General features: G+C 53.4%; 1 protein-coding gene across 1 annotated transcript; it reads right to left on the bottom strand.

Annotated features, from left to right (window-relative positions):
• Positions 1-609: 609 nt before the first annotated feature.
• On the bottom strand, positions 610-13,427 carry CDX1 (caudal type homeobox 1; the record flags this gene model as incomplete). Its single annotated transcript, XM_084252300.1, has 3 exons — positions 610-819; positions 1,336-1,481; positions 12,989-13,427. The coding sequence occupies 3 exons, from the start codon at positions 13,425-13,427 to the stop codon at positions 610-612; spliced, it is 795 nt and encodes a 264-aa protein (XP_084108426.1).
• Positions 13,428-13,856: the final 429 nt, after the last annotated feature.

Here is a 13,856-nt window from a genome sequence, read left to right as displayed (position 1 = left end):
AGGATGATGTCATTGTTAGGGAAGGTTGGGGATGATAATGTCTTTAAAATGTTCCTTCAATGTCCTGTATAGTGATCTTCGTACATTTTTAAAAAGAGAAAAACATTTATTCTTGAAGCTGCATCCAAGAGAGTCCACTCTGCGGAAAATGTTTGTTCATCGTGAGCTCTGCTTGGTCCAGAGAAAGTCCTCAGGGGGTTTCCTGGGGCCTGGGCGCCGATGGTCAGTCTGGTGGGGCTGGTAGCATGTGGAGCCTGCTCACCTCCCAACTGAGGATTCTGGTGAAGGGGGACAGTTCTCAGAGCCGCCCTCCAGTCAGTCCCATGGGCTTTGTGCTCTGGATCCGGCAAGACATGAAGAGAGGCCAAGAAGGAGTGAGGCTGAGGAGACAGGTGCCAGCTGACCATGTCCTCTCCAAGCTTGCTGTCTTCTCCAAAAAGAAGAGGGGGGCCTGGGGCCTTATCTTGGCTCCCTCACCTGGGAGGGGTGGCAATCTCTCGCCATGGGCCTTATCTACCTGAGGTCTAGCACACAAGAGCTGGGAAAAGTTCTCATCCGGCAGGATCCCTGCACCTGAGTGCCCAGGCCCAGCCAGCAGGTCCTGTGGGGCTACGGCAGGTATTCTTCTTTGACTGGCAGTGGGGAGGAGGTACCCAGGAGGCTGGTGGAACTGGAGCACAGGCCCCCCAGGGGTGGTCCAGCTGGAGCCGGCGTGACTTCATGACTTGCGGGCAGAGGCTGTGGGGGTTGCTGCTGCTGCTGCTTCTTCTTGTTCACTTTACGCTCTTTTGCCCGCCGATTTTGGAACCAAATCTTCACCTGTGGGATAAGAGAATAGAGAGAAAATAAGTGGTAGGGGAACCAGATGACAGGCAAAGAGGGAGAGGGGAGAGCAGAGCTGGGATTTCACAATATGACATTGTGGCCTCCCTCTGGCTTTAGCCACCCATCCTATGTTCTCCCTCTAGAATTTACTCTCCTACCTTCAAAACAATGTTTTTGTAAATTTCTCCCCTACCATCTTCCAAGGCCAGGCCTTAACACCCCTCCTCCAGGAAGCCCTCCCTGTGACTTCTCCCTCCTGGATTTAATCAGCCCTGATCATAGCCTGCTGTAGCCTAGATCTAATCCCCTTTCCCTCTATTGGGGTTTGGGATATTGGGTTTTGTGGAGGGTGTGGGGCATTTAGGCACCGCTCAATTTTTGCTTTGCTGTGTGACATGGCCAGGAGACTCAAAGCCTTTGGTCTCTTCCCTGAGCTCCATAGTCTGCGCTAGAGCCTGGAGGCCACACTCCTAGTATCACTCTCATGGCTGAATCTGGGGACCCGCACACCTGTCGCTCAGTGAGCCCGAGGCTGGCGGCCAACTCGGACTTGCGCCGGATGGTGATGTAGCGGCTGTAGTGGAACTCCTTCTCCAGCTCCAGGCGCTGGTGGTCGGTGTAGACAACACGGTACTTGTCCTTGGTCCGGGTCTTACCTGAGAGGCAGAGGGGACGGGAGGGAAGATGTGTGGGGAAGGGGAGCCTGCGAAAGGTCCAGGCTGGGCCCCAGGAAGGAAGAGCAATCCAGGCCCCAAAGGAGGGCCCTGAGGTGGGGAGGGACAAACATCCCAGTCTGCAGGGATCATCTCCCTGGGCTCAGACTTCGAGACCCAAACCTGGGAGCCACTGTTTGTAGGTTCATTTGGGACAGCACCTGGCACAGAGAGAGCAACTGCTCAGAGTGGCACCACCAGCTGCTGTGAAGCTGGGGGTTCAGTCCAGGTGGCCAGCTCCCCTGATTTGGCCCAGCAGCTCCTCCATTCAGTCAACAACAGGCACTCCTGGGAAACTTGTGAAAAACAGCTTGCAGGGCTTCCCTGACCAAGGGAAGCAGAAAGCCATCCAGGCTTGGGGGAAGAACCTGCGTTCCTTTATGTTTTTAACTTTTTTTTAAACTTTTTTTGGTATTACTTTTATTGAGGTGACTTGGTTTACCATACTACATGTGATCTGGGGTCTAGGAAGAACCTGCATTTTTAACAAGCTCCCCAGGTGGTTCTGACACAGGGGTCCTCAGCCCACAGGGCTGAACACTGGAGACGTGGAGGGACATGGCAGGCAGCGGGCACTGAGACTACAAGGATGTCAACTGCTCTTTTCTCCTGTGTAGGAGATGAGAGCGGGGAAGAGCCTCCACAGGCAAAGGCAGAGGCAGAGAGTTTTCTGGAAAGATCTTGGGGTGTAAGTATCTCCATTCCTGCCAAATGCCTAGCAGCTGCTGGTCCCAAAAACCAAGCAGAAAGAACTGAGGACCTGTCATGTTCCTCAAAGGCCCTTGACCTGGACACCAAGCCCTGAGCTGGAGCTGCCCCTGGGGAGGGGCTGTTCTGCTGGAGCCACCCATAGGCACAGAGCAGAGCGTCCCACTCCGTCCACAGCCAGGCGCTGGGGTACTACAGTGAGCACATTTACAGGTCCCTGCCCTCAGAAGTTCTGGTTCTAGTGGAGAGAGAGGGACAAAAATAAAATAAATATGGAAAATATTTGATACCTTCATTGATGATTTCAGAGAGAAAGAAGATAGGGAAGGAGGTCAGGGGATTTAGGAACAAGAGTTTGTGATTTTAAAAGTGGTGGTCCATGAAGGACTTAGTGAGAGGGGATTTAAGCAAAGATCTACAGGAGATGATGGAAAGAGCTAACAGCTATCCAGGGTGGAGGGCTAGTGCAAAGGCCCTGGGGTGGAAGCAGACCTGTCTGAAGAGTAAGGAAGCTGTAAGGCTGGGGTGCAGGAGGGGTAGGGGGTGTAAGGGCCTATGGGAAGGACTCAATTTTACTCAGTCTGGGATGGAAGCCACTGTGGGGTTCTGAGCCGACCCAGGGTCTGACGAAGATTTTCCTCTTACTCTGGCTGCTGTGTGGAGAGAAGATGGGGAGAGAAAGAGGAAGCGCAGGCAGACCTACAGTAATCCAGGAGAGAGAGGAGGCAGCCTGCCCTCCATGGAGATCAGCCGGGGCCAGAACTGGATGTGAAGACCATCTGGGGTTAATGTCAGAGCTCACTGTGGGGCTGGGATTAAGGTCTGTCTGGAGAGTATATTAAGAGTCAGACTTGGCCTGGGCTGGTGCAGGGCTGACTAAACATCAGTTTCCTTTGTAAGAAGTTGGGAACGTTGGCTATAAATAGGAGGCACAGGCAAGCACTTCCAGACACATGTGTGCCCTGCCTGGCGTGGAGGGTCTCTGTACCACCATCGGCCCCCTCCCACTTCACCGAGTGCCCACGACAGCTTGGCTCTCGCCTTCTCGGTCATGGCTCTGACCCTGTCTGTCCCTCAGCACCCTGTGCTAACTACCCCCACCCCCATTTTAGCCTCCACCCCTCCATCAAGCCCACACTGCTCGGCAGGACAGCCACAGGTCTCTCTAGACCAAGCGGTTGTGTGGCGAGCAGGAGACCGCAGATGTTCCTAAGCTCTTTTCCTTAGATTCCCTGCCATAGCAGCGGAACCACAGTGGACACTTCCACATCCACTGACCTCGGCCCACCGCCCGATGCAGCATGGGACAGCCTCGACCTGCAGCCAAGCCTGGCCCAGCCAGGGGATGAGGGAGTGGCTGCCGAGGACTTGGCTCCAGATGGGCCCTTCCTTGGCCTAGAAAATTCAACACTGGCTCAAACACAGCTCTGCCTAATGCCAGCACCGCCAGGGCCCAGTGGAGCTCTGAATCCATAGCTCTGCTGAGTTCACTGAGCTAGATGAAGAAACTGGGTTTCAGGGTGGTTCTACAACTGCCAGAGCTCCAAGTAAGAGAAGTCCTGAGTCCTCCTAGCCCAACCTCCCTGTCTAGGAGGGCCTGGATTTGCCAAAGCCATGCCATCTGGTCTAAAGTGCTTGTAACTCAAGCCACCAAGTTTAGGGTCTACAGAGCTGGCCATGGAGTCCTCCTAAGCACCCCTGGTAACAGACACTCCCACAGCAGCCCACCCCATACCTGCACTTCTGGGAAGGGAGGGGCCAAACCATGGGGAGTACAGACCCCTGGAGCCCTGGTGGGGCTGGATGGCTGACAGGCCAAGGCCTTGAAAATGTCCAGAAAGCTTACACCACCCCCAGGACAGCCTGAGGTTAGGGGGCGAGGCTCCCTGGCTACCCAAACTGCAACCTGAGAGTATAGGCAGTGATTATAAGACATCCCTTCCTCAGCTACCCAGCGCCTATCCTTTCTGATGAACAAGCAGGGACCCATTACACCCATTTCATAGATGGGGGAAACTGAGGTTCAGAAAGTGGCCTTGCTGAAGGCCAAAATGGGGGCCATGGAGGGAGGTGGTTAATCAGGAAAACTAGTTCTACCTACACAATTACTCATCTTCAGTCTAACAAGGCTACCGGTTACCCCCCTTTTGAATCCAGGAAAGGGGCTGGCCAGTCCAGAAGCCCATTGATCTTCTAGCTGGTAGAGCTTCTATCTGGCATAGCTGCTCAAAATGCAATTTTATTGCTAAGAGAATGGCTCTGTGAAAGGACAGATGTTTGATGTCACGCTGTGTGGCCCAGGGAACCCCATAAGCTATCAGGCCCTGAGAACTGGAACATCCTCCTTGGAGCCCGACTTGGTGACATCTGGCCTTGGTCAACATGCACATGACCTTTGACTCATTAGTCCCACTTCCAGAAATTGACCCCACAGATAAATGCCCAAAGCTATAGCTGCTTTGAATAGCACCAGACTACAGCAATGAATGTGTCTGCAAGTAGGGAACTTCTGTAAGGGATGGTTCATCCATGGACATGTCATGCAGCTTTTAAAAAGAAAAGCCACAGCTCTGCAAGTTCCAATATGGAGCCATTTCTAGGACACAGTGCTAAGGGTGGGGGAGCAAGATATAGAGTGTGGTAAATGGTATGTTGCCTTTTTTTTGTATAAAAATGGGCGAGGTACATACATTTGTGCACCCATAGAGTTCTTTCTGACAGTACACACCAATAACAGAAGCCAGTAATCGGCTTACGCCTTGAGACTTAAGCCCCTGCTGGCAGCCTCAGAAACAGCCCTGGAGCCTACGATGCAATGAATGCCTAGTACAGTGCCTGGCACATAGTAAGTGGGTGGCAAAGGAGGGAGTTGATCCACTTCTGATCGTGACAGGATGATCTTACGGCAGGCGTGCTGGGAAGCTGATCTGGGTTATGTGTTGGACGAGACTGTTTATTTATCAGCTCCCTTCCAATTTGGAAACATGAGGCTCCCAATGTTTGTTGATTCTCTGATTGTGTTTGTTATTGTTACTGAAAGAATTCTAAGGACAATTTCCCTGTCTGAGAGTCGTAGCAGTCTTGCTCAGCTGGAGGAGAGGGGCCAGCCTGGGCCAGGCCAGGACAGAGTTCAGTCTCTGCCCTGGGGCAAAGTGGGTGGTTCCAGGAAAATCTTGTTCCTCTAGCTCAGCACTTCCTTTGCCCTCTTCTGCTGGGTTTGTGGCCCTGCAGGGTGACACTGCCAGTCCTGGTCCTCAGGGCCTGGAATAGAAATCCAGTCCTGAACTCCCTGTGGAGTCCAGCCTCCAATGGCTGTGCATCAAAATTCCCCCAACACACACATACTCTCTCTCTCTCTCTCTCTCTCTCTCTCTCTCTCTCTCTCTCTCTCACACACACACACACACACACACACTCATATGCACACGCACACACATTTGTTAAAAATATCTGTGCCTAAGCTCCACCCCAGATCTGCTTTGCCTGAATCTTCCTACCATCTTCAACAAGCCCACTGCGGGATCCTAAACCAGGCAGAGTCAGTAGGTCCTGGCACAGCTCTGAGCCATCTACGTGGCTTTCACTAAGCCCCTTCTCTCTGGGCTCACTCTCTCCTGTGAGGGGTGGGGGCCAGCTCCCAGGGCCTGTAGATACTTGAAGTTCTGTACAGCAGTTAAAGCCTCTGTAAGGATCCAGACCTGTGTTTGACCATCTGCAACTGAAGGACTTGACAAATGACTGAACCTCTTTGCTCCAGGGATGTGACAGCAGCTTGTGAAGGGCAACTGTGGAGTGACATGACATGAGCTATTTGCAGAAGCAGATGTTGGAGGGATCCCTTGGGAGAGGGAAGAATGTTGCTTGGTGGGGGAGTCACAGGGTAAAGGACACACTGGCCTGGAGTGGGACAATCAGGCCTGGTCATCAGCTGGGCATGTGATGCTCAGTGTGGGCCTGTTTCCCCATCTGTACACCAGGCCTAGGGCTCAGCAGTCCGACCTGGCCAGATGGACGCCAGACAGATGTCCTTCCTGAGCCAGAAGCTCACTATTGGGCCCCTAGTTGGGTCCTTGTTGTGGCTGACCGCCTGTCACAGGCTACTATCACAGCCCCTCACTTTGGTTCTGCAGCCAAGGTAAGGCTGGCATGAGAGTGGGTTAAAGAAGGATGGCTTGGCCAGCCCCTCGCAGGATCCTGCAACCTTAGCAGATCTCTCCCCACCGGCACTGGCACCCTCTTTCTGATCACAGCCCCCCCATCGTCACTATACCTTCCTCCTCCCAGGCCACCTCTGCGACATCCCTGCCCGCTCCTTCTTTTGACACTCCCCAACCTGGCCTAGCTCTGAGAGGTAGCATAGAGGACAGATGCTTTAGTCAGACAGACAGATGGGTGCCTGGCCCCATGCCCTCAGTGGGGACTGAGGCAAGTCACAGAACCCCTCTGAACCCCACTTAATGTGTAAAATGAGGACATGAATACCTCCCTTATAAACAGAGTTGCAGAGATTAAATGTGATCATCTATTTCACAGGTCATTATTAGTAAAAGCTGGCTGTGATGATGATGATGATGAGGAAGAAGGTAAGATGACTGCAGAGACAAGAGGCAGGAGAAGGGGGCCCCCATCCAGATTGGATGAACATACTAGGAGCTCTTGAGAAGGCTTTTCCAGGGCCATCCCCTAGGACAGCTATTAGCCACATGTGGCTATTTAAATTGAAATTAAATAAAATTAAAAATTCAGTTCAGCAGCTCTCCTGCCTGCCTGTGACTCTGCCTGTGCCTCTCTTTTTCTTTCTCCTTTTCCTAATAAACCTGTTCTCTTAAAAAACAAAATGAAAATTCAGTTCACCAGTCACTCTGGCCATATTTCAAGTGACTGCTAGACACAGGCAGTACTGGTACAGAGCATGCCATCATCACAGAAAGTTCTAGACAAAACCCCCAACGAGGCCAGATCCCATACCTGCAGAGAAGCCCTGAGCAGACTGTGCTGGCACTATCTGCAGAGCGCCTCTAACTGCACCTACCACCTGTTGATATTCTTCCCAGCTTTTTTCACCAAAAATAATGGGTGCCCTTGACCCAGAACAGCCCCTCTAAGACTTGCAAACAGCCACTGCATTCCTTTGAGTCTTCTCCCAGGGTTCATGACTTGAGGTCTTGAAGCTGTTTCCTGGTGGAGTTTCTGGGTCCCTGGTAAAGCTCCTCTAGTCTGGACAAGAGGTCCCAGCCTAATAATCCACAAGCACGGGTCCTGACATCTCACTTTGGGGTGAAGTAACAGCGAGGGAGTTTGTACTCCATCCCTTTTCCAGTGGGACCATGCCAGCTTGCTCACCTGGCCACATAGGGCCTGACCCACACAGGCTTACTACCCCTTGATCTTCCGCATCCCGTGAGCAGCCACTCCATCTTCCAGCCACTCGGGCCAGAAGTCCACATGGCACCGACCAGTCCTGTCTCCCTTGCTTCCCACATCCAGTCCGTCAGCCCGCGAAGGACATCTGTCCAGCCCCACTGCTTCCTCAGCCTCCTTCAAAGCCACTAATCTAGTGGAAAACTGCTGCTTTGGAGTCAGAAATTTGTATATTTGAGAAAAAAGTGCTGAGCACATGCTGAGCGTTCAATAGTGCTAGTGCATGTTGTCATTTCTCTGGTATTAATATTTGATTAATAGCCTTTATTTGTCGACTAGTTCATTCCCTCTTTCATGGTTGGGGGGGGGTTTGAAAAGGAACAAACAACTGAGATCATTACAAACTGGTTAATATGAAGGGAGGCAAGTGTGCAGCTGAGGGCAGGGCTAAGGTAGGGGAGGTGGAATCCTTCTTCAGATTAGGGGCCATCTCCCGGAAGAGGGGAAAGTTACACCAAGACCTGAGGTTGAAAATGAGGCTTCTACGTCACAAATGGGGGGAAATATTCTAGAAAGAGAAAAAAAGCATGAGCAAAGGTCCCAAGGCAGAGAGTAGAGTCGTGACAGACAGCACCGACTCGCCAGGGGCCCCATCTGCCTTGTTCTGACTGGAATTCTCAGCACCTAGAAGAATGTTCACACAGAAGAGACACTCAGAGAGTGTTGTTGCCTGCCTGTCTGCCTGTCTGCCTGTCTGAATGAATGAATGAGATAGAGAGAGAGAGGTAAGACTAGAGAAGCCAGCAGAGCTCCAAGCTTGGGATGAGGGGTTTGGACTTGATTTCAAGCCATGGGAAATCCCTGGAGGGGGTGATCTAGGCATGTCAGTCTCGGCTAACACAAGTGCTTCAGTGTGGATGTAGAGGAATCTATATTTGGGGTGCCCCAGCAAGCTGGAGGGTTTACCATGATGGCATTGACTCCAGAGTAAGTGTTGTTGCCAAATCTCAGGAGTTTCAGGATAGAAATTTGAGAGGCCAGCCTATTAAGACAGCTTCCCACTGACAGGCAGACCCTGCTGCTAACAAAGCCATTTTGGACCTCAGAATCATCCCCCAAGCCTTCAGCAGCAATAACTGCAAAAGCAGGGGGGAGAGAACACCCAACCAAAAAAAGCCTTCCGCCACCTTCTAACTGGGTCATTCCCCTTCCCAGCTACATCTGAGAAAGGAGGTGTCAAATGTAGCTTCTGCCTTGACAACCAATATTAAGCAGCTCAGCCCCTGCTGGGCCCACCTCCCACCCCCCCCCGCTCCCCCCCCACCTCGCCCAACCTCCCAGCAATGGCCTCCTTTTCCTCCACCTGGGCTGGAACTCAGGCTCAGGTCCAAGCACATTGCTTTATTTGTTAGGCTTGCCGTCTGGGTATGAACCCTGTGCTGTCATGTCCCAGCTGTGTGAGGCTAGGTAAATCCCTTACCCTCTCTGAACCTCATTAACTTGATTAGCAAAAGAAGGCAAACAATAGAGCCTCATACCTCTTAGTATCATGAGGCTTAGTGAGATCACCCATACAAAGTTCTGAGTGCCTGGCACCTGGCCAGTGCCATGGTTATCAGTTTCTGCGTGAGCACCTGCAATGAACAAGTCATGGTAGAAAGGATGGCACTGGTTAGCACTGGTCCTTTAGGGAAGATAACAGATGGCAGATAGCAGTCCATTGTAACTATTATTTAAACAAGGGTCTCATACAGTGTCTAGAAGGGAGGAGATCAAGGAGGCCTTCCTAGAGGAGGTGGTCTTAAAGAAAGTAATTTAATGCATTTAAACTGAGGAAAATAAAGGGGGTGGGGAGACAGCTCAGGTTGAGGGAGCCAGATGGAAAGGCAGGGAGTATGAGGTGTGCCCCAGTGCATGCTGGGGACTGGCAGAGTTGGTCAGAGGCATGAGGGTCATAGGCACAAAGTACCTACTGTGTGCCTGGCTCAGGGCTGTGCTTTCCAGGCACGGTTGCTTCAATGTGCAATCCTATTAGCCTGAAGTTATACTAGAAGCAATTGAGGCTCAGAGAAAAGATCCAAGTTAATCTACTGAGGCTATGTAGCTTCTAACAGAAATGCAATCCCGAGCCTGGCTCTGAACTGTTCCCAGTAAGCATCTCTGTATCTAGGCAAACTGATGGAGGATGGTTCCAGTCATGGGTTGGAACCCATTCTCAAGAGGGTTCTGAATACCACAGAAATGGTATGCTGGTTGGGGAACAGACAACACACAACACACAAGTAAGTATGCGAGTAGATTGAGATGGAGGATAACTCTCTGAAAGAAAGATGGCAGAAATTGGTGGGTATGTGGGGAACCTACTTTGAGAAATCATGGAGAACTTCTCTGAAGAGGTGACCATTAAATTAAGATTAAAAAGGTGAGAAGGAGGCCTACAAAAGTCAGGGAAGGCGTATTCTGGGAAGAAGGAACAGCATATGCATAAGACCTACCAGGGGTGGCAGTTCTGAGGAACTGGCAGGGAAGGAGCGAGGAGCAGAGAGAGGTGAGGGCTGGCAGGGGCTGATTGGCAGTCTTGTCCAGCTCAGAAAGGAGAGTAGATGTTGCCCTAAATGTGATAGGAAACCACTGGAAAATTTTAAACTGACTTATTCAGCATTTATCCCAGCCCCACCTCTGCTTGTATGAAACTGCAACATTCCTTATGGGGTCTGGACTTCAATCCCCATCTGAATGTCTGTTCTCTAACTACCCAATGTAGATAGTCCAGACTGCTGGAGGATCAGAAGGGGGAAAGAAGGGACTGGCCACAAAGGGTAGCTGGGCCTACGGCCAGTGACATTTGGGGGTGTACTGATCATTCTTCTTCTGTCTCAGAAAACAGCAGTGCACAGGAAATGCCCCGGAAGACCCTGTATCTTTTTATTTTTTTTTTTTTAGATTTATTCATTCATGCATGCATAGAAGAACTAGGGTACAAGCCAGATGTGCGGGAAGGTAAGAGGATTCACCAGAGACAGAGTGGGAAACAGAACAGGCAGATTGACTGAAATACACTGCTCAGGGGAGCAGCAGGTGAGACAGGAGAGGTCTGCCACGCCATGTGGGTATCTCCCTGGCCGGCCGGGATCGAACCTGCACTGCAGAGGCTGTGGACAGCTTCATAGCGCTGCACTCAACAGCCTGTGCCACCCGGGAGGACCAAGACCCTGTATCTTCATTGCTCAGAGAAGAAACTGAGGCCAAGTAGGGGAGGGCCAGGCTGTGGCTTTCAAGGCCAAGGTTCCGGCTTCCAAGGCCAAGGCTTCTGTGTCCTGGGGCAGCCACATTCCTGGAGCCTGGGGAACTCCCCAAACTCCCTTACCCTTTCCTCCTATTTCCTGGGAGAAAAAGGGGAAAGGTTTTTGTTTTGGAGAAGAGTTACTCCTAGGCCCCCTATCTGCCTGGGGACAACAGTCTCCAAAAGCCCTTCAAGCCCAGAGCTGAGCCGGTTTGGCAGCTCCGGTGCCCACAGAGGTGACCTACCTGAAAACACATAGCCGGGGGCTCCCCAGGGCCACCTGCTACTCCTTGGACCCTGATGGGCCCACTCTCTCCAACAAGGAGATGGCCTCTCTCCAAGGCCCTCCCCAGGGAACCCCCCCCCCCCGCCACCCCCCAGCCATCTCCTAGTAGCCTGCTCAGCAGGAAGCAAGGATTGAAGTAGAGAAGAAAGCAGCTTCCCTCCCCAGGACCTCCCAGACAGAACTCCAGGGACTGTGGCCCCAGACAGCCCCTCTCTTAGAATCTAATGCAGGCTTCTCAACCAGGACTTACGGATAAAGTGGGGACCCTTAGAACCCCCAAAATTGTCTGCCCAATTAGGTAACACTTTAGGGAGACTTGTACTTTCCACCAGTTTTTTTAAAGGGGGCCTTTTGTAACTCAAAGGCACCAGACTCTTCTCTCGCGTTTCACGGACAGTAAAACCAAGACCCAGGGAAGGATCAGTTTAAGAAAAGCAGTTGTTCAAAAGGTTAGCATAGGCTTGAGGCCAACCAGCCTTGGTTCAAATCAACAACCCTCCCCCCTCCCCCAGTCCCCTGTCAGTGCTTCTGTGGCTTTGTACTAGTGTTGAACCCCTCTAAGCCATAGTTTCTTCCTCTTAAATCAGGAGGTGATAATAGTACCTACGACAATGTTGTCAGAATTAAATGAGTTAATACAGGCAGGGCCTTAGGTCAGTGCCTGGTCTATTAGTAAGTTCCATAAATGTTTGCTGTTAATATTTTTAGCCAAGGTTTCAGAAACGAGTGGCAGACCTGGAGTGTAAGCCCGGTCCTCTGAGGCACCCAGAAGGGTTGTCTCTGGGACTCCCCAGAAAATGGTACATTACAGCTACATCTGTAGCTACTGATCACCCCTCCCCAGCATCTGCCCTGGGTGAGCGCAGATAGAGAGGAGGTGGGGGAAGTCCCAGGCTGCTCTCAGCTGGAGGAAGAGGAGGAGGAGCTGGACATCAAAGGATGGGCAGGTCAACTTCCCGCCCCCCAAGGCCAGGTGGCCTTTGTCAGAACAAGCTGGACACAGCCAGGACAATGGGTCATGGTATTCACTTCCCGGCCAACAGGAGTCACTACAGAGCCAAGGCGCAGCCAATGTTACATGACAAAGGTGGGGGGGTGCTATGAAGGAGGTCAGGCCGCCCCTCATTAAAGCGGGGCCTTTGTCCTGCCCCCTCCCCTGCCTTTGAAGAGGGTGGATCAGAGAGGCCTGCCTGGGGCAGGAGATTCACAGGCTCAGGAGCCAAACAGTAGCCACCTTCCCAACTGCTCTTGCTTCCCCTCCCCCGGGGTCAAGAGTTCAGGAAAGGCCCTGGAATGGTTAGTGGGGACCCCTCCCAATTTAACCAAAGGGGGCTCTTTTTTAGTTCAAAGGCTATGATCCACGACTAATCGGTCCACTGCACAGCTAGAAACTGAGACTGGAGAGGAAAGTGACCTGTCCATGTTCACACAATCCGCTCGTGGGTCCTTGGGGTGGGGTGGGGGCAGTCTGCAGCTTCTGCTTGGGGTTGGGATAGGGTGAAAGGAATAGATGATCACTAGGGATAAAAGTCTGCGGACCCTGACCCACAACCCAAAGCTTGTTTCTTCACTTCTAGAGGCCTCAGTTTCCCTGTCTGTATCAAGACAGGTTTACTAAGGGTATGGAAGGCTGGGGTTCAGCATGGAGAGGCTGAGCATAGTCCCCAGGTGAGAGGGTGGGAGGACCACCTTCCTGGAAACCAGACCAGGCCAGGGCAGAAACGTGACAGGGGGCTGCCAGTCTCTCCCCAGCACCTGCTGGTGCCCAGGGGCGCAACCGTTGGAGGCACAGGGCGAGGGAGGGGTCCTTACCGCTGCCACCGCCACCTCCCGCCGCCACGCTGCGCCGCATCCACTCGTAAGGCGTCCGCCTTTGCGCTCCGGGCGAGGCCGGTGCACCCGGGCTGCCAAGAGGCTGTACTAGGAGGCCCGGGCCAGGCCCTGGGGGCGCGGGCATCGGGCTGAAGTCCGGAGGTGGCCCGAACGCCAGCGGTGCTGGGCTGGCGGCGGGGGCCGCGGGGCCCGGGCCATAGGAAACTGCCCAGTCGTCCTTGGGCGCCGGGAAGGGTGCGCTCCAGGCCGCGGGGGGCGCGGGGGCCGGTTCCACGTGCGAGTAGCCGGTGAAGTCGGGGTACTGCGGGGCCGCGGGGGGCGGGGGACCGTAGGCTTGCGGACCCAGCCCGAGACTCGAGGGCCTGGCGGGACTGGGGTACACGGGTGAATCCTTGTCCAGCACATAGCCCACGTACATGGTGGCCCCGGGGCCCCCCGCGCATGCTGGGCCCTGGAGCCGCCTCCGCCGGCCGCCCCGACGAGCCGCAGCTCACCTGAACTCGCTGGCCGGCCGCCGCCCGCCCCACCCAGGCCTTTTATAGCTACGGGCCCGGCGGCCCCAGCCCAGGCGGCTTTGCATTTCAAAGCTGGGGGAGCCTCCCGGCTGCGAATCAAAGGGGGAATCCCGTCCGGGGCGGGGGGTTCAAAAGGAGACAAATTGCCGCCCCAAGCGGGAGGTGGACGGACGGGGGCCGGGAGGAGGTGGGGGCGCTCGGGGCGTGTCCCGGCGATCTTCGAACAGACCGCGGCCTAGAGGCCCAGCCGCCCAAACACCTTGTCCTCGCGCGGCTGCCTGGGCCGCCAGCACATTGCACAGGTAGAGAAAAGGTGAGCCAGGGCCGGCGCA

The sequence above is a fragment of the Talpa europaea genome (assembly GCF_964194135.1).
Source record: "Talpa europaea genome assembly, chromosome: 13".
NCBI classification, from domain to species: domain Eukaryota; kingdom Metazoa; phylum Chordata; class Mammalia; order Eulipotyphla; family Talpidae; genus Talpa; species Talpa europaea.
This window is presented reverse-complemented; position numbering and strand designations above follow the sequence as displayed.